The sequence below is a fragment of the Anser cygnoides genome, chromosome 9, assembly GCF_040182565.1.
Source record: "Anser cygnoides isolate HZ-2024a breed goose chromosome 9, Taihu_goose_T2T_genome, whole genome shotgun sequence".
In the NCBI taxonomy this organism is placed as follows: domain Eukaryota; kingdom Metazoa; phylum Chordata; class Aves; order Anseriformes; family Anatidae; genus Anser; species Anser cygnoides.
Window position 1 is genome coordinate 15,138,517 of NC_089881.1, and position 18,475 is coordinate 15,156,991.

Genomic DNA, 18,475 nt, shown 5'->3' on the forward strand with positions numbered 1-18,475 from the left:
CAGAAGCTTGCGAGTCAGAGGAGCCAATCTGAAGCTAAGAAGAGAAGCTGGAAGATTCTACCAGCAGGTCAAGCTCACCCTAGGCCAGTATTCATTTAAGCCTCCCTAGGCCTCAGGTCCTTTACAGAGCTGTTCATGGAGAACATACGCTGCAGACAGAAGAGGCATCAGTGAAACACAAAGTCAGAAAAAACTTCCAAAAACAAAGCCAGCACTGGAGGACAGTAGATGGGTGTTCAAATACAAGCTATTATTTCAGGATTCAGATCAGATTTGTACAGTAAACAGCTTTGTCAAGGACCTTGGGACACCACAGGCTCTTTACCAAAAAATTTCCTTCCCTCGGCACGGTTAAACTCTACCAAGTAGAGCAAGTCTATAAATACATGGGCTTAAGCACATTATCTCCAGGATTGAGACAGTTCAGGACTTGCAAATCCGCATAAGCCATTTCTGACAAACTGAACCTGTAAGCAGGTAGACTGAGCACTTTATTTAAAAGCCCTGCACATCTGGCTGGATCTGCCCGAACGCTGCCCAGTGGTGGCATAGCACTGCTGGCCACTCCTGGTATCAGTTACCGCATACGCTGGACAAATACCACATCCTCGCGTGCGACAAATACACGATGAATTCGGCACACATCCAGCATCAGTACAATTCAGCACGTCCTGCAGGGTGTGTGTACTGATGCCATGTTGAGGGTCACAGGAGCTGCTCTGATGGGGTCCCTGCTCTGCTACCTGACAAACCCTTGGGCACTGCACAGCCCCACTCACATTGCTCAGGCCCTGCATCAGTACAGGAGCCCCCTCAGAAGAAATAACACTGGTGAGGGTCCTGGAAGGACAGCAGGATCAACTCCAGCTCTCCAGAAGTCCCGCTGTAAAGGCAGTGACAGGCAGCACTGCTGCACCTTGGTACTCAGCTGCAGCCTAACCCAGCACACGTGTGTTTCAGCCACACTTCAAAACTTCCCACTTGCCAGCGGGAAGAGAAAGAATATTTATGGCTTCTCCTCATCATCGAGACATATTCATTTGAAGATTGCTCCTGACATCAAAAGAGGATCACCATGCTGGTTTGACAGGTTGCAGGGACCTGCTGTCAGACTGCTGACATCCCAAAAGCTCTCTGCTTAAAGCTGTGTGATTGCAATACCAGAGCCAGCACGAGCAGTATTGCATCCACTTTGCTTTCCCCAGAAAAATAACATAGATGGTTACATTTACAAATCCTTTAGCCAGTGTCCCTCCTACTAGCATTACCACAAGAACCTCTGAAGACCTCCTGGCCAGCCTTTCAGTACTTGTTCGGACATAATGGTACAAGAATAAAATGAGGTCTGGAACAAGCAAACTGATGCATCTGTCACTTACAGACTAATTCTTATTTCAGGTTCTTCCAAGAAACAGCCTTGTGTTCAAGTTCTTCCTATAGACGAAATGCCACTAGATGCCTCTTCAGCATCATGAGACTACCTAGACTTCTTGGGGACCTATCTGTAATCAAATACAGGGCCACACTCCAGGCTCAAACAGTCACAGATAGGACTAGAATGTGTCTCCCAAAACCCCAATCTGGTACACAATGAAGTGATCAACAAGCAAAATCCTTTGAAGGCCATGGACAGACCACACTGACCACACTCAGTCAAGAGCAGCAGGGCAATATTCTGCAATCACAAAAAGAATCTGCTAGCGATTAACTGCAACAGGGTGTTCAGGCTGTAAAAATTAATCTGAAGATGAAAAAAGGTAAGGGAGAAGCCAGAAATAGACAGCTGGGCTAAAGATCCTACTCAAGTCTTTTCACCAAACACCAAAGCAATTCTGACCCAGGATTCTTACAGAAGTAGTACCTGTCTTCTTGCATTTGAGAAAGAATATCTCAGACTGTATAAACAACTACTTCCCAACACCACAGCAATGAACGCTTCAACAATACCTACTACTACTCGCCTTCTTTGTTAGCAAGGTAACTGCCATCAACAACCCTTGATCATGAAAACCACGACTGTACCTTATCCCCATAACAGGGCTGCCTGAAAACTCTGTGCAAGTGTAGATCTGTGAGGACCAGGACTAACACCATGCAAGCCAGCTCCTGTGGCTACTGACTGAGAAATGCCTGTCCCAAAATAACTGCCACGAATAGCCCTGTCACCTTTGCAGCTTTAAAGGTTACCTCATCTTTTTCCTCCTGTCTGCGTCGCTGCTCGGCTTCAAATACCAGCTTCACTTGGATTTCCTGAGCGATCTCAGAGTCCTGTCGTTCTCTAAAAGAGAAGGAAACAAGGATTATAAGTAGCTAAAGTCAGACATCAGTCAGCCTGGAAAGAGAGATAAAAGCTGAAAGAAGCCATCCGATTTACACAGAAGAGTTATTACTTAGCAATAGTGCAGAATAAATGAATCCTCGCCAGGAACGAAGTCTCCCTCTACTTATGCTGGACAAATTTAGAAAATAGGTCCCAAGACACTCACAATCAAAGTAAAAGCAAGAAAAAACAGATTCATAGGCAAGATGCTAAGAAAGGAGATAGGAACAGTAAGACAAAGCAGGCCAAGGCAGTGCACACTCATCTTTGCAAACAGCAGTCTAATACTGCTGCGGAGTATTTGTGGTGCATAAGGAGGGGTTTCAGGGTAAGGTTAACACAGATATTTCTAGGAAGTGTTTTTGATGTGAAAGCCAAGAAAGAGAAAGTGCAGAAATGCTTATACCAAATGCAGTATGTAGGCCAAGCGGAGGCTGGAGGTGGCAGTTCAGTAATGAATGAGAAATGCCACCGAGGTGGGACGAGATACAAGAGCAGAGGCAGTGTCAAGAGGCAAAAGAGCAATATGCATCAAAACAAGGGGTGGGAGGCAATCGTCACAGCACCACTGCGGATGCAGGTGTAGCACAAGATTGCATTAACCAGGGACAGAGAAATGTAACAGAGTAATTGAGACATGAAATCAGAGTTTCATCTGTGTGGATAGACCAGGAAGAACATATTTCTGGAGCGTCATACAGAAAGCATCTGCAAGAATTGTTCAATATTCAGCTGCATGCTCTGATGCCCAGCAAACAGGCTGGAACGATGGCCAGGGTGTTCTTAAAGCTAATCCAGAAAAGTGCTGGGGGATTTGAGAAGAAAGATTAAGATCCTTCTCCTTCAGCACTGTTGAAATTAAGCCAAAGATTTGCTCTGAACAGGTCATATCAATCTCAGATATCTCTGCAATCAAGACTGCTGAAAGGTAAGGCATAGAAGGAGATGAAAATGGGAATAACAACAGGCAGAGATTGCTTTATTAGAAGACAAAATCTTGAAGAACATGGTGGCAAGTGATCAGACAGGTGATGGGAGGACTACTGAGAGCGTTTTATGAAGTCAAGCAAATATTGCAAGAGAAGCAGGTTCAACTATATCGAAGTTACACAGGAGCGCTATGGGCTGAAGCACTTGTTCTGGCCTTGAGCAAAGACCAGGGCATAAATGACCTGGCAAACTTGGAGGCAAAGGACTGGAAAGAAGTCTAGGACAAGAGCTGATGAAATTAAAAAAGTGAGCTTAGACAAGCACTTTCAGCAGCAGAACAGAGAAGCGGCATTGCTGGAGCAATTAGTGGCACGACACAGGCTTCTTTTATGGGAAATGAAGAACAACCCAAGTGGAAGGAGTGGGTAGGTGGCTCACGGTGGGGAAGGACACTGCAAGAAGAATGGTTAGAAAAGAAATGCCATCAAGAAACATCTAAATTTGTCCTACAGAAAGAAAAGGAACATGAAGCAGGAGGAGGGAAAAAGAAGTTTCTTTATTTCTGTCAACTGCTCTTTAGAAGCAGACCTACAATTGAGCACTGCATGTTATTTATACCCCCTTCCTCAAACACATGAGAGCCCCAAATCTGTGTCACAATAGGACAATTCCTTCCCTTTCCCAGACCACACTTGTGAACATTTATGAATATCTATAAGTTGACCCAGCTTAGAGACAGCCTGGAAGAAACTCATGAATTTCAGTGTTTGTAGGGCTGTAGTTATCAGTTATAGGCAAGCAATTTCAGACAGTTTCTTTCAATTTCATTAGAAAAACTGTTATTTTGTGAGTGTGTATGTTTGTGCTTTTTACTTGACTCCAGGCTGAGACCCTTTCAGAAGCACACAAGCTCACATGTCTGCAAATCTAGTTCTGGAACCTGCCTTATAAAAGTGGAACCTTGTCGAACCTGGTACCAGCAGGGAACCAGTCCCAAGCAAAACAAACAGCTGAACACAATAATACGATCCCCAGGATTCACAACGTGCCTAAAACATTAGATCTGTCATGACTCCAGTCTCAGAGGACGTGAATCCAAGTGGAAAACAGAAAGGTCAGACAACAACATGATGCAAGTCTCTAATTCCCCGGGGAAGCTGTGAACAGAGCTAACGTGCTTAGTTCACCAGCACCGACTGACTTGCTACATTCTTAAAAATCCATCTTGCTGCAGACAAACAGGAGACAAATAGCTATCTGTCTTCCAGAGGCAAGGCAGTAAGGTCACTGCCCCTCCATTCACAGCAAAGAACACCAGGAGTAATGCACAAGCAGAAAAGTTTTCTGTTTCTGATGACATGCATCTTGGAATACTCCATATCAAGTTCTTTCAAAACACTGAACAGATGACTGCATTTTGTTTTTTGTTGCTCAGTGGTAATTAAATACTAAGTCTTGATTAGTTATTGAACATAGGCATGTCTTTCAACTTGACTTGAACATAAGCACAAGGTTAAAGAGCTTTGGCAGCTCTTGTCCTCTAGTTTCTTTGGTGTGAATTCAAGCACCCATCAGTCCCCAGGAATCAGCCAGAGAAGTATAAACATCACCAGCTCTGAACATCGCATCGATGTGTCCTTCATTCCTGGGCAGCCAGGGATGTTAGTGTCAAGGAAACCCTACATCAGCTTAGAAAAAAAATTAAAAATGTCACTGATTAGAAAGCTCCCATTCACACTGGCTGTAGCAAGTAATTGTTGCCAGATGAGACAAAATAAAAGGGTTTAAGGGAACTGTTCAAAGGAACCGTTCACATTAGTGTAACAGAATCATTATGGCACTGGGAACAAAACAAGGAAAGCGTATTTTCACGGTGTTTCAGGCAGTTATTTTAGCAACCTTGCTACTACACTTGGCAGCATGCAGGCTGCTCAGCTAGATGTGAGAGATGCTTTTAAAGAAGCATGAAAAAAAGGTTTGATGCTTCCCTGAATTCTTAAAGAGAAAAAAGTTATTTCTATTCTTGTTTATCTTCACATTTTTTTTCCTAAGAGAACCTAGGATTTGAAAGACAAAGAAAAAAGCTCTTAAGCTTAAAGAGCTTTTTTATGCTCCGTGTTTCTAAAGGGACCACCCAGTTCTGCCTCATCATTCCTCAATCACCTTGCAGCATCAGATTGTCCTACAGAACACAAGAACAGTGAGAATCATTTTGGTGTCAGACCACACTGATCTTACACAAAGAAAAGACAGTGGGAATGTACAGAGAATTGAGGAAGAAACAGATCCAGTTACAAACGGATGCTTCCAACCTGCCTCTGCCCCCCTCTCCCCTTTATTTATTTTTTTTAAAGCACTGTTCTTGCAGAAAAGCTCATGCGTTCAGGAGCAGGACTTCTGCTGACATAACATTTTGCATCAGCAGTTCTGCCTGTAACTTGGCTCACAAAGTTAGCAAATCTCATTTTGCAAAGTCCTCCAACAATAAAATGGTTTGCAGTTCCCACCAAGTATCAAAAAGGAATCATCTCGGTCACACAAAGCTAATGTTTACGTTGTCACTTACATGCTCACATCTCTAATTGCTAATGAAGACAAAGCTATTGAAATAAAGCACAAACTTCAGAGATGCACACATACCTTCTGTGTGTGCTTGTAACATTGAAAACGGGCTGATTTGTCACGTCCCAGCCTTTCAAATCTTTTATGAGCAGCTCCTTTGAAGCCAGTCCTGCATCACACACATCTGCAATACAGAGCTCTTCTACTCCATCACCATCACTGCCAGATGAACCACCCAGGGCTTGTGATCTACCACCAACTGCATCTGATGGGTGGCATCACAGAGCAAGGCACAAGCCGGGATGTGGCGCAGCAGCTGGGAAATGTATCCTGCCTTGCAGACCCTGATTTTGCAGGGAGGCCCATCAGAAAGCAAGCTGCTGTCTCTCGTCATTGTGATCTGACAAAGCCCTGTCACACAGCCACTTTATAACTTCTCACACATTGCAAGAGCTCAAGTGAGAGAAAAAAGAAAAGAAAAGAAAAGCACTAGTGTCAACTCCTGTCCTCACTACTCTGTGCCGGAGCCCAGTATCAATGCTTTCACAGCAACAGATAATTCAAAGGCAAAAGACTCATCAACCTGGACCCCACATACCAGCAGTCAGCTTGAAACAAAGCAACTACTTTCAGTTCTCTGATCAAATGGGATGAACGCTTAAACAGCTCCATCCCCAACTCACAGGTCTTTTTGGCGCTTCTGGATTTGAGCACGTGCTTTCAGATCCTCCTCCTCTTGCAGTTGCTTGGCCACCTGCAAGTCATGCTGCACCAGACGATTACGTTGAATGTTTGTCGCCAAGTGATGCTCAACTAGAAATAAACATAGACAAGAACCCCAAAATCAGCCTGAAGAACTTCACGGTGTTAACAAGATGAAACAAGTGAGAGGGATATTCCAGGCTAGAAAGGAGGAGTTTTCCATAGGGTAACATCATGTAATATCTCTACAGCTGGGGCAGGTACTTGAGACTGCCTCATTTCAACTCTGAGGGGGCTGCATATATGTGCCTGTTACCAAAACAAGATCTACACATATTAATTGCATACAGATTTAGAGGGAATTCTCTTTAGGCTTTGAACTTCATTTTCTGGTCACAGGAAATTATCCTTGATTAATAAAGTGGTCTGGAAGAGACCACTAGAACACAGTGAGGATGAGCTGAACCTAAACCACTTCTGATGGATGCTTCCCTAATTTCTTCTCAAGAACCTCCAGAGACAGGAACTCCTCTCCCTCTTTATATAATAGGTTCCAGAACCTCACTACCTTTATATTTAGCAACAGAGCAACTGAATACTACATTGAGTCCTTTACCATACATGGATACTGCCTGCAAGAAAAGATGGCTACAAGAGCTGCAGCTGAGAGCCAGCTTTAGCTCAGTGCTCTCAGGTTCCAGCAGCAAGGGCACTTCAGTGCAACCTGCACGCCCCAGGAGCGGCTGGAACAGCATTAGCACCTCGTACCATACACACCAATGGGGCTGGCACGCTGCAAAACAGATTAGAGAGGCCACCACACCTCAAACTGTAATGCAAACATAACCCATGTAAAAATCACCAGGCACTCTGAAGTCCCTGGCCATACTCTCCTCCCCACCCCACCCCCACCCCTTTTTTTTTTTAAACCCTTGTAGCATTCAGCTGCCCTACCTCAAAAAGACCTTAAAGGAAGCCTCCTTTCTAAAGGCAGGCACTAGCAATTCTGAAAGAAGTAAATGAAGAGGTTTCTTCTGGCTGTGCCTCAAGTCAGCCTATAAAATCTGAAGTTTCCAAAATTGCTAGTCATTTCTAAAAACCTTGCACAGCAGCGAAACTTCAAGTGCACTCCCACATACAATCTTATTATAAACAGCATAAACAAACTCAACTTTAAAGGAGAGTTGCATTTCATGTATTCAATTTTCTAATATCTCTAGGGTGCAATGTAAGCTGGGGGAGAGCACACAGTGGTGTTATAATACAGCAAATACAGTAATAATGATATTCCATACTCCATTAGAAAGAATAACAAATAAAAGCAGGGAGGGTTGTTCTAAGCAAAACCAACAAAACCAACTATCTGCTGGGACAAATTTCCTCCAGTTTGTTCCAAGCATTGTTACTTACTCTCTTGTTCCTGCAAGTTATGGGCCAAGGTATGATCTTCCAGAACAGCGAAGTCTCGACATACTGTACAGGGAAACAAAGCCAAAAGAATTAGGATCAGGAGGTGAAGGAAAAACAAGTACACCAAAACCATCAAGACAGACACGAGGGTCAGGAAAGCATACATAAACAGATTATAGACACACTTACCGCCCACCAGCTGAGGTCTGCACCTGATTTTTTTCACACTCCTGCACTTGCAGCTATTTTTCCACACCCTTACTTTTTTGCCCCTACGTGCACTATGAGTCTCCACTTTCCCCTCCACCTCAGCTTTAGCTTAAGCCCAGAAGTGCCCTGTACCACCACTGTACCAGACCACGTGTACAAGACCCTGCACACCACTCAGCCACCTGCATTTACACCAGCACCCACACTGAGTGCTTTCAGCTAAACCCAAGCTCCAGCATTGGTGCTTCCTGTGGCTTCCTTTGCCAGGTTAGAGCTGGAGCCTACAATTTTCCCTGCCTGAAGGCACATGCACACTGCCACCCCCGAGGAGCAGAGCAGACTGTGCTCCACGGCTCTCCCTGCAAGGCATTTCGGCTGGCTCGGGAATCACTTTACAGTCGTCTCCTATAAGCTCCATCAGCTTTAAGCGCAGATGGCAGGCATGTACCGAGAGCCCCCACGTTGCTCCCGCGAGCACACACTCCCCTGCTCAAACCAGAAGCAGGTCAGTGCTCAGGGACCACAGGTCCCTTTTGTGCTCCGTGCAGCACTGGAAACACCCGCTGCTGGGCTGATCATCCCCTGCAGCCTTTCCAGAGCCTCTGCTCTTCATCATGCAGACTTTGAACCTGCATTCCTCATGCCCAGCTACGTCCTCCTCACGTGCCTCTTCTAGAGCACAGCGTGCCTGAAGCGAGCCAAGTTAGCGATACAGACAGCTATGCAAACATACCCCACCTCTGGTACACGCCTCCCCGGCTTTCGAGTCGTCACAAATTCCTAACAACAACCTCGTATTTACTCTGACCGAGGATGAAAGTGCCAAATGGCACTGGAAGTAGCACTGATTGCTGTGCAATCATGCTAGAAACAGCCGACGTGTAGTCACCGGTAACGCACACAAACACCGCACACAAATATCTAATATAGAAAGTTAAATAACAGAGACTTCAGTGGCTTGAACATAAGACGATGCTGTAGCAAGAACTCATCCTGGCTAAATCCTGCAGCCTGAAATCGGGTGCATTTGGCACAACCCACGTTCCAAGGAGGCGCCTCGCCTGGCATCGTTACCCCTCCATGCTCTGAGACTGTACCAAGGAGCACCACCAGCTTTCCCAGCGCTTTGCCACAGGTCCCAGGACTGCTCTCCCCCAGCAAAAGAGTTTGGGTAAGGCAACTGCAGAAAAAACAAATCACAAATCTAAGGTCCACTCAGCAACCATGAGACTTCGAGACCAAAAGAATGACAGGAACCTAACTTTTTAGTAGATAGGCCCAACTTGGAAGCGGAAAAGGAAAATGTTCTCTCTCCAGCCTCAAGACAGGACTGGCTGGCTGCAGTCCAAAACTGTTTCACCGACCTGCAGGTTCTGAAATGTGAGTAGTCTGATCTCCACTCCGATTCTGAGAACTAAGAAAAAGTTTCTTTTTTCCATAGACTACATGAATAAGTACTCAAAACCCATGCAAACCCTCCTCCTTCCCTCCATCACATACAACTCAGCCTGGTCGAGCTCAACACATCGGGGTCTGCTGAATAGCCCCCAACCCCAGAGCCACGTCAGCCTGCTGGGCATGCTTAGGCCAAGGGCTATCGAGTCATTTTTAGCGCAAGAGCAGTTTCTGAGTTAATTAATAGACTTCAGACAAAATAAAATGAGTTCCATAGAAAACATTTTATTTTTGGCCTACAGTTTAGGGGAGCTGTTGGGGTGAAACGCAGCTGAGGCTGTGTGGATGAGCACACCTGCAAACGTGGAGCTCCCATTCGCTTCAACGGGAGCTTAAGGCAGGGGCACCGAAAAACTGAGAAGAGAGAGGTCTGACACCTGTTCTTCCTGGATGCAACAAGCTAAACTGCTTAACAGTGCCCAGGAGAGGAATGTCTCCCGTTTGAGGTGTACGGCACAAAGCAGAACTGCACCGTGCTCTAGAAGCTGCAAGCAGATGTATGAACCGCTTCCGCCCGGCTCCAAAGGTAAAGCCTCCGGGGAAGACCGAGGTTTCTCTTCGGCAAAGTAACAGCCTGAAAGAGAAAGTGAAAACAAACAAAATCCCCAGGATGTACCAAAGCTACAGGGGGGATTTCTGAGGAACCTGTTCGTGAAAGCGTTCAGAGCCTGAGCGGACAATGCTTCCACCACTGCTAAGGGTGGAAACCACGGCGAGGGAACGAGCAGGGAGCTGCGTGCCCCCGAGCCACAGCCCCAGGGAGGTAAGGCTCCCACGTCAGGCAGCAACCCAACCGGCAGCCCTCGCTTCAGGTCAGAAACAGTGCTTCGGGGAAAGAACAGGCAGCAGGGCGGAGATGAGGACGCCTGTGGTCATACAATCCCCTAGTGACTCTATTTAAGCGTGTATAATTCTGGATGGTGCAATTAAGGTTTTGTCATTGCCTTCTTTTTATTGCAACTTCTTTTAAAAAAGGAAAGAGGATACTAAATACTGAGCAGCACCGAAACACTTGCAATTGGCCTTTCTGTATAAAGACATGCTTCCTTAGCCGCAGAACTGGCAGAAAGCACAGCTGGGTTTCAGGCAGCAAAGCCATTCACAGGTAACATACCCAGCGTACCCAGGGTTCACACTCATTTTTATGGGATGGGGCATGGGGACAGATCTTGTGCAAAGAGACTTTATCTCTGTGGTCTCTAATACTACTGCAGCTTCACAAAATGATCACAAAAAATCATCTTCCATTTACACAAGTATCGCCCAGCCTGCAGGAAGGGCACCTCTGACTCAGAGGCTTCAGCCCCGCCATCAGGTTAGGGCTAAGCAAAGGCATCTCAGTACAGCACCACCACCAAAAAAAAAAAAAAGAGGGAAGTGCTATTTTTAACTGCAAAAGGTCTGTGAGCGAGTTCATCGCACAGCTGCATGAACAGCTGTACGAGCAAGAGGAGGGAGCACAGGAGCAAGGACAAACATTTCAGAGCCACATACTTAAAGACTGCTGCAAAGATTGTGAAACCGCATTCCAGCCCTTCCCAACTCCTTTCTGCACAGGCCCGTTCACTGCTCTGCTCCCCATCGCACTGGAGAGCTTTGCCTTCGTCGGTCATGATGCTGAGGGTGCTGGCAGATCTCTGCTCCATCCTCCCCTCCCCACAGAGGCGCATATATGGAAGAAGACTTCAGATTTTTTTTTTCTGTTCTGCTCACACCCAGCTACAATCTTCTGTTTGTTTGGGGAAAAACACAGCGATGGAAACATGCTTGGTGTGCAGGTGAGAAAGCAGAGGGCCTGGTAAAACAACACGGCTCTTTTGTTGACAGCCTTGCACCAACCCCCCGAAAGTCTCATTCCTACAAGACAGCAGGGACTTTTAACCTTTTTCTGAATGATGGCTCACTAAGAACTTTCTAAAGCAAGCATGGACCAATTAAACAAGAAGGCCAAGTGCATACACTGTTGTATTGTTTAGATGGGCCTGCTTCTAGCTGCTCCTCCAGAAATCTCCTGGAAGAAGTTTACAAATCTCCAAAATCAAAACCACACAGCCCTCTGGTCCTCACTTCCCACAGGCCACAGCTGAAAGCTGCTGGATGCACGAGACATAAAGCAGGGCCCAAGGCTCCCTCTGGGCTCTCCTTGCTCTCCAGTACGGGTCTGTGCCACCCACAGCTCAGCACCACGGGGCAGGAGGGCACGCAGGGCCCAGGGCACCACCACGTGCACTTCCCAGCACATGCCCAGAGCTGCCTGGCTCAGCTCTGCAGCCACTCCTAACGCAGCCACACAGCACCCAGGCTCCAGGCTGTGCTTGGCCACCACCTCGCCCTGCCTCTTTGCACGGGGCTGAAGTGAGAAGGGACAGTGCCCTGGGACGTGCCACCGAGCCAGCAGGGCCTAGGCGTGAGTACAGGGGCTGTGCCTTAAAGCCATGATGATTATCCCACCAAGATCCAGTAGAGAGGAGGGAAACCGGATGGCTTTTCCCACTGTGCACATTGCGGAGCAAAGGCACACAGCACTGGAAAGCAGGAGGCCCCCAGGTGTGCGGGCTCCACATTGCCCCCAGCTTCCAAAGGAAAGCAAGCAGAGCAAGCTCGCATGGCAGCAGCAGCCCTTGGGTTTGCTCACACGTGTGGAATCATTTGCACATTGCTGAAGCAGCCGCTTGGCCATGTTGACACCATGTTAAGCTGCTCTTCTAAACCCAAAAACGGGCAACTGGAGCACACAGCCCTCGTTTTGTGCTGCTGAAGCTGCTGGCAGGGCAGAAGGCACGAGGAGACCTTTCGTCACCACCAGAAACTTGGCTGGACTGGCTGCCTCTAACTCATTTGAGCACATTATTCCAAGTCCCGTCAGCCTAAGAACAATGTGCAAAGGAAGATGAGAACATCCCATTACGAACACAATGGAGCACTGTCAGCCAGCCATGTGGCAAGAGACGGGACACCTGGAACTCCTTACCAAGTTTTGGGGTGATGGCAAGTGCAGAGCACTCCCTTAAGACTGGACCTGGTGCTCATGGCACTGAGTCAAGCACGATTGCAACTGCAGGTGAGGCCAAGAAAGCCAGCCCTCCTTCCTTGAGGAGGCATCCAGCAATGAGGGAAATTCAGAATAGCTGGAGATGCAGACCGGTCAGATGTGGTCTGAAACAAAGCTTCAGCAACACAAATCCTCACCCCCTGCCCAGCCTCAGCCTGGCCCCAATTCTCATTACTGGGTATTACCTGCACTGGGTTCGTGCTGAGAAATAGAATGGCCCCAAGGACAACAGACCCACAGTTCCTCTTTTCCGAGAGGCTTTGTGCCACGGGGGAAAGAAATCTCTTCCCCTATTCCCTAATTGCACGGCTAAGAAATGAAAAGGTAAGATTAACGTACGTTCACCGCTGCGAATTAACTTGATTTCCCATCTCCGGGCCCTGGCTGCGAGCCACCAGACGGCCAAACAAGCAGCAGGGGTGCAATCAGAGCAGCTCTGAGCAGCAAGCCCGGCGAAGTGTGAAACATTAACAGCAGGTTTGCCATAGTCTGATTAAGCCAATCTGCCCTGCCGCAGCAGGGAGCGGGCCTGGGCTGTGCTCTCCTGGCACAGCTGTGAACGAAGGAGGTGCCAGCCCAGGAACGCCAGCCGCTTTCGCAGCCACAAGAGCCAGCAGAGGAGAAGGAGGGCAGAAGTATGGCTGGAAGCATCACCCTGCGCAGCAGCGGCACCCACGAGGGAGCTCACTCGCTGCAGGGACCCAAAGGGCCTCTCTGCGAGCTCCGTGCACAGGCCTTCTTCACTGGTAGGTGTCCAGCCCCAAAAGACGCCTTTCTAAGCATCGCTGAAGCATGAGGCTCTTGTGCGCACGTCTGCAAGTCCTCCCTTAGGTACAACAACCTGACAAAATTTCACAAAAGAACCTTTTCCTTTTTATATTCTGCCATCTGCCTCGCTAGCTTCCTCCCAGCGTTCCCTTCCTCACGGCCCTGCACTGCTTCAAGGGGAGCGAGGTGAACGAACCAGAGGAGCGAAGGAGCCTTCGATGGTGGTGGTATCACGGAGGTACGTGACAGAGGTAAGGTCCAGGAAAGAGCAGCATGAGTGTGCACTGCCTCTGGAAGGGGTCAGACCCCACAAGCTCCTCAAGACGCAGCCCACCTGTCCCTGAAGTCCCAGAGCACGCTCTGCCACCAGCTGAAGGGCCCGAGGGCCGCCTCGGTGTGTGCTGCCCTTCTGACAGCGCCCCAGGGCCCACACACACGCTCCAAGCATTTCCTTTTGGGCCTTCAAAAACCCATCTCTTGCTCCCACCCCCTCCACTCCCAACCTTTTCCCCACTGACATCACGCGCTGGATAATTCATAAAATAAATGAGAAGGCGTGAGTCATGCTTAGCTCAGAACATCTGCAGTTTTTGAATCCTAAAGCGAAGGACAAGAGGAAGGGGGGGGGAAAGTGACACAGGAAAAAACAGTTTCAGCAGCTAAAACCACTTTTTAAGGCCTGCAGAGCTGACCAATTAAGTGGAGAGCAGCAAGCACAGCCCGTTTCAAGCCAGTGATCTCGGGAAGTTGCTGAGTTATTAAAAAAAAACAAAACTGCAGATGAGAAAGAAAAGCTGGGACCTCAGGGACTCCTATCAGCTGGGCCTGGTCTGGCATAGGCAAGGGCTCCAAGGCCTGCAGATCGTTTCCTTGAACCCCAGCTAGCCTGACCAAGCTGGCACCCAGCTGGGGGCGAGGGGCTAACCAGGGGCAGTTTCCAGAGGAAACGTGGAGTCAGGACATCCATCGCCTGCTCGCCCCCGGCCAGCAGCGAGCGAAGCCTCTCGTTTCCTTCCTGCCTCTCCCGTGGCACCAGGAGATCCCTGAGCTCGTGCTAATCCACGTGGCGCCCGGGCAGGCCAGGACACGTCTCGGCTGCCGGGGCTGGAGTTACAGACGGCATTCCTAGGGCCTCCATCAGCACGGGCAGACGATGCCAAGGAAATCAGACTCGCCACAGGGAGAAGCTGGCCCCTGGGCGATGGGCAGGGCAGCCTGGGGAAGGGATTTCTGCTCCTCAGCACGGCGTGCACAACCCAGGCAGCGTGAGGAGGCTGGGCAGCCCCACTGGGAGCCAAACGACAGGTCTCTGCCTCACTCTGAAAAGGGCAAATATGCAGTGCAAGAAATAGCTCCACAGAACCACAGGTTGTTTCTTGTTTTGTTTTTATTGGCAGTCTTGGCATGGAAGCTAAAAACAGCTTGGGATTTGGGAAGGAGGTTATCCTCTCTGCTCTAAAGATAATGCCTTGTGGTCAAGGGCAGGAGAGGTTTGTGTTCTGCCTGCACCTATCTCCAACAGTAACCTTTCACCTCCCCAATCAATGCTTTGAAAGGAAGACCACATACATTTTTTGAACCAAACCTTCAGAACATGAGTCGATCTTTTAACTTGCCTTGAAATAGAAATCAGCAGCCCTCCCTTCACAAAATGCCCTCTCTGAGGCCACTACCTTGGCACTCTCTCTCCTTTAAACCCGCCTGTGAACTGTGCTGTAGAGCAGTCCTCAAGCTGAGATAGCATCTGCTGAGCACTCCAAAGCAGAAGGTGATGAGCTTGCACAGCATAAACAGGAAGCTGGAGATACCTAAGACTGCAGAAAGTAGCACCACAAGGGACCTCAGAAGGTCATCTTAGACCATGCCCCACCACAGAACTTGATAAAAACCCCAAACTATTGTTCTGCCTTTATTACAGAAAACTGACATCTTTTTCACCATTGGATAACTCCATTCTACGTAGCTTCACCTGCAGTCTTTCTAGATAACTTTCTAGATAAGGGCAACTCTTTTTATACCTCAAGCCTAAAACACAACTCATAGGTCAAGGATGTTAAAGACCACGTCCTTGATTTTCAGAAGAAAATACTGAGCTGAAGCACTTCAAGCTTGCACACGTACTTGATAATGACTTTGAGCCTTCAGGACTACTGACACATGCTTCAAAAACTCAGCCCTTCCAGCCAGGTCCCAGATTTGAAGTACTCTGAGCCAAAAAAATCCCCCCCAGTTGCTGCTACAGCTGCTGCCTCCTGTTCCACAAGTGCAGGCACATTGGAGAAGCTGAACAGTATTTTGGCACCTTAAAAGTAGAAAGCAGAAAGACAGAAGTTTTCCTATCAGCCAACCCTCAGCACTGCCCCCAACCATAGGGCATAGCAAAACAAGCACTGCTGCCCCGACCAAAATCCCTGGCTCACACGGATGTCCCCACAAACACTGTTATAGCTGTAAATCATGCTTTCAATGGTGTCCCGCAAATCATATGATGCTGTTCTTCTCAGGAGGATTTTTGTGTGTGTGATTTTTTTCCCCCTTCTCTCTCCCCTCCTCCCCAAACAGGATGTCATGGCAGTTTTAGTTCTAAGCCCGACACCACTCATTTAAAGCGGTGTAAGGGAAGGAAAAAGAAAAACAGTCTCCTCTCATGCACAACGCTGAACAGCCACCCACTCAGAAAACTGCTCAGGCATGGAGTTCGCATCTCAAGGGATTTGCACTCTATACGCTCCTCTCCCCCGCATCCATCTCAACAGCGATTACCGTATTTTACTTTGATTTGTTAAGTAGCTTTCACTTCGGCATTTTCAGCAATTTCATACTACACAACACTGTTGGAAGGACACACTAATTTCCCAGACAGGCAAAACTTCTGTTCTCTGCTCCATGCAAGCCTAAATCCCTCGCTCAGCGCAGCAGCAGCTCTGCGGAGGGCTGGCAGTTCCACCCTGTGCTTCGGGGTGGCTTTCAGGAGCCACAGCACGCTGGACTGTGGGTGCTTCATTTTGAAACCCCCAATTTTAGGTGGTAGTGAATAAGCTCACACAGCAGCGCCACAGAGATGGAGCCAGGATAATTCAAACTGCCAGCTTTCCCAGGCTTCTCTTCCAGCTTAACCCTAAAAGATAATGCAGAAAAGACAAGGAAGATGGGATTCAGAGAGGCACTGCTCAATACCCTTCCAATACTCGCTGCACAAGACTAACTTCTGAAAAGCTAACGCCCACGTGAAGGCGCCAAGTGCCAAGAAGAGTTCTAGTTCCTCTAGAAACCTCACTGTGGTTTTACACCCTGAAGGACCTGCTGTCATTTAGAGGAACAAGAAGCAGAAATGCCACTTTCTTTTCCATGCCCAGGTGACTGGAGCCAAACCTGAGACTGCTCCAAGGCCCGTAGCTAAAACAGAGCTGCAGCTGGGCGGACTGCAGCATCAGCACGCAGGTTTCATTCATCTGGATCAGATACCAAGAGAAGCGAAGCTCCAGCAGGATGGGCCTCAGGGCAGACTCCCGGGCTTGTTGGAAACCTGGCCAACTGCTGCATTCAAAGCTGAAGGTGTCTGAAGGGATGCTGCGACCAGCTCTGGTTCTTGCAGATTCCTATCAGCTTCCTTCTTCCTAGAAAGGAGCACTCCCGCCTGCCGCCCATGCTGCAGATGAGCCTTCTCTGCCCTGCGAGGACAGCCGTCTTGTATCTAACAGGTCAAGGATGCTCTGCTTCATTTTTAAAACACCCCCCAAACCCTTTTCTTGTTTAGTTTTTGCTCTGCCAGCCCCTCTCGGGTACTCTCCCCCCCTTGACACACACTTCCCACATTTAAGCTCTCCACGTTTATTAGTCAGCTCTGGAGAACACAGAGTACCAAAGCTGGCCCCGGATCAGTCAAACTCCTGCATCCATCTATAAAAGAGTCACAAGTCAGTAGAGTTGCAGCACTAACAATACACGTCCCCCTTCCTGTCAGAGCCTTGTGCTGGCACCCTGCCCTCAGCAGCTATGATTACAAACAGCAGCATAGGAGGGTGAGAACACGGCCCCAGCCTCTGGAGCAGACGGGCAGGGAGGCGAAGCCTGCACCACAAACCTGGAGCAAACTGCATCTGGGTATCTGCGTCCAGCTCACGTGCATTGCAAAGCATTTGTAGGGCTGACAGCCCGATTCCCTCGCATGCCTGCTCTGAGAGCACAAAAGAAGCTTCAAGACAGTCAGAAGTAAGCTTTTTTTTTTTTTTCCTTTTGAGGACTAAATCACCTTTAGGTGGTACTGCATACACACAGCTTGGAGGGAAAAAAAAAAGTGGTAGCATATATGCACAGCTTGGAGGGGGAAAAAAAAAAGACTAAAATCAGGACCTAATAGGTTCACCTGTTGCGCAGCCAGATCTGACACTCTAGGCACTGCCAACAGCCTGGAGCAAAAGGCAGCCGGTCTGGAGGCAGAGCTGCCTGCTCCTCCTTGCAGGATCGGGGTGGCGGGGAGCATGGGCAGGGCCACGCACCCCCAGCCAAGCACCCAGCCCCTCAAGCACTGCGAATCACGTCAGGGGAGCCCAGCCTCTTCCCAACACCAACTTCCTTCGGAAACCTGGCGCCGGCTGAAAGGCCTGCAGGAGAGCAGAGCCCTGTGAATAGCGGCGCTCCCTGCGCGCCACGAGAACAGCCAACACCCTGGTGGCTTGGAAAAGTCCCAGGTCTCTCCTTGCTGTCCTCTGCTGCTTCACCCCAGCCCCACTGGAGAAGGCTACAGGAGACACTGATGAATTTAGGACCTAAATCCCCACTTCCACACCAGCACCCCGGAATAAAACCAGCTTCAGAACAGAGGGAAGCTCCTTCCCACCAGGATGCCCCAGGTAAGGTTTCCACGCCCGCAGCAGGCGCACCTGATAAGCTCAGACACCTCTGCAGAGCAAAAGCCATCCTGATGTGCACCAGGGTTTCCATCCAAGCCACCCTGACGTGTGCCCACACATTTGGGCACAGGCTTTCCACCCGAGCTGGTGAAGGCTGCCTCCAAGCCAGGGGTCAGCAGTGATGGTCCCTCTACAAGGGACATCTCGGGCTGC

The 18,475-nt window shown here is 48.6% G+C and overlaps 1 protein-coding gene across 2 annotated transcripts in view; it reads right to left on the minus strand.

The window, feature by feature from the left end:
• CCDC50 (coiled-coil domain containing 50) overlaps window positions 1-18,475 on the minus strand; it is a 42,012-nt gene that overhangs the window by 18,069 nt on the left and 5,468 nt on the right. For both annotated transcript variants that reach the window (XM_048076682.2, XM_048076683.2), the window contains exons 2-4: window positions 7,925-7,987; window positions 6,496-6,625; window positions 2,188-2,278 (exon numbers count right to left, since the gene is read on the minus strand). In XM_048076682.2, coding sequence (XP_047932639.2) covers window positions 2,188-2,278; window positions 6,496-6,625; window positions 7,925-7,987 — 284 coding nt within the window. The remainder of the gene's footprint in view (window positions 1-2,187; window positions 2,279-6,495; window positions 6,626-7,924; window positions 7,988-18,475) is intronic.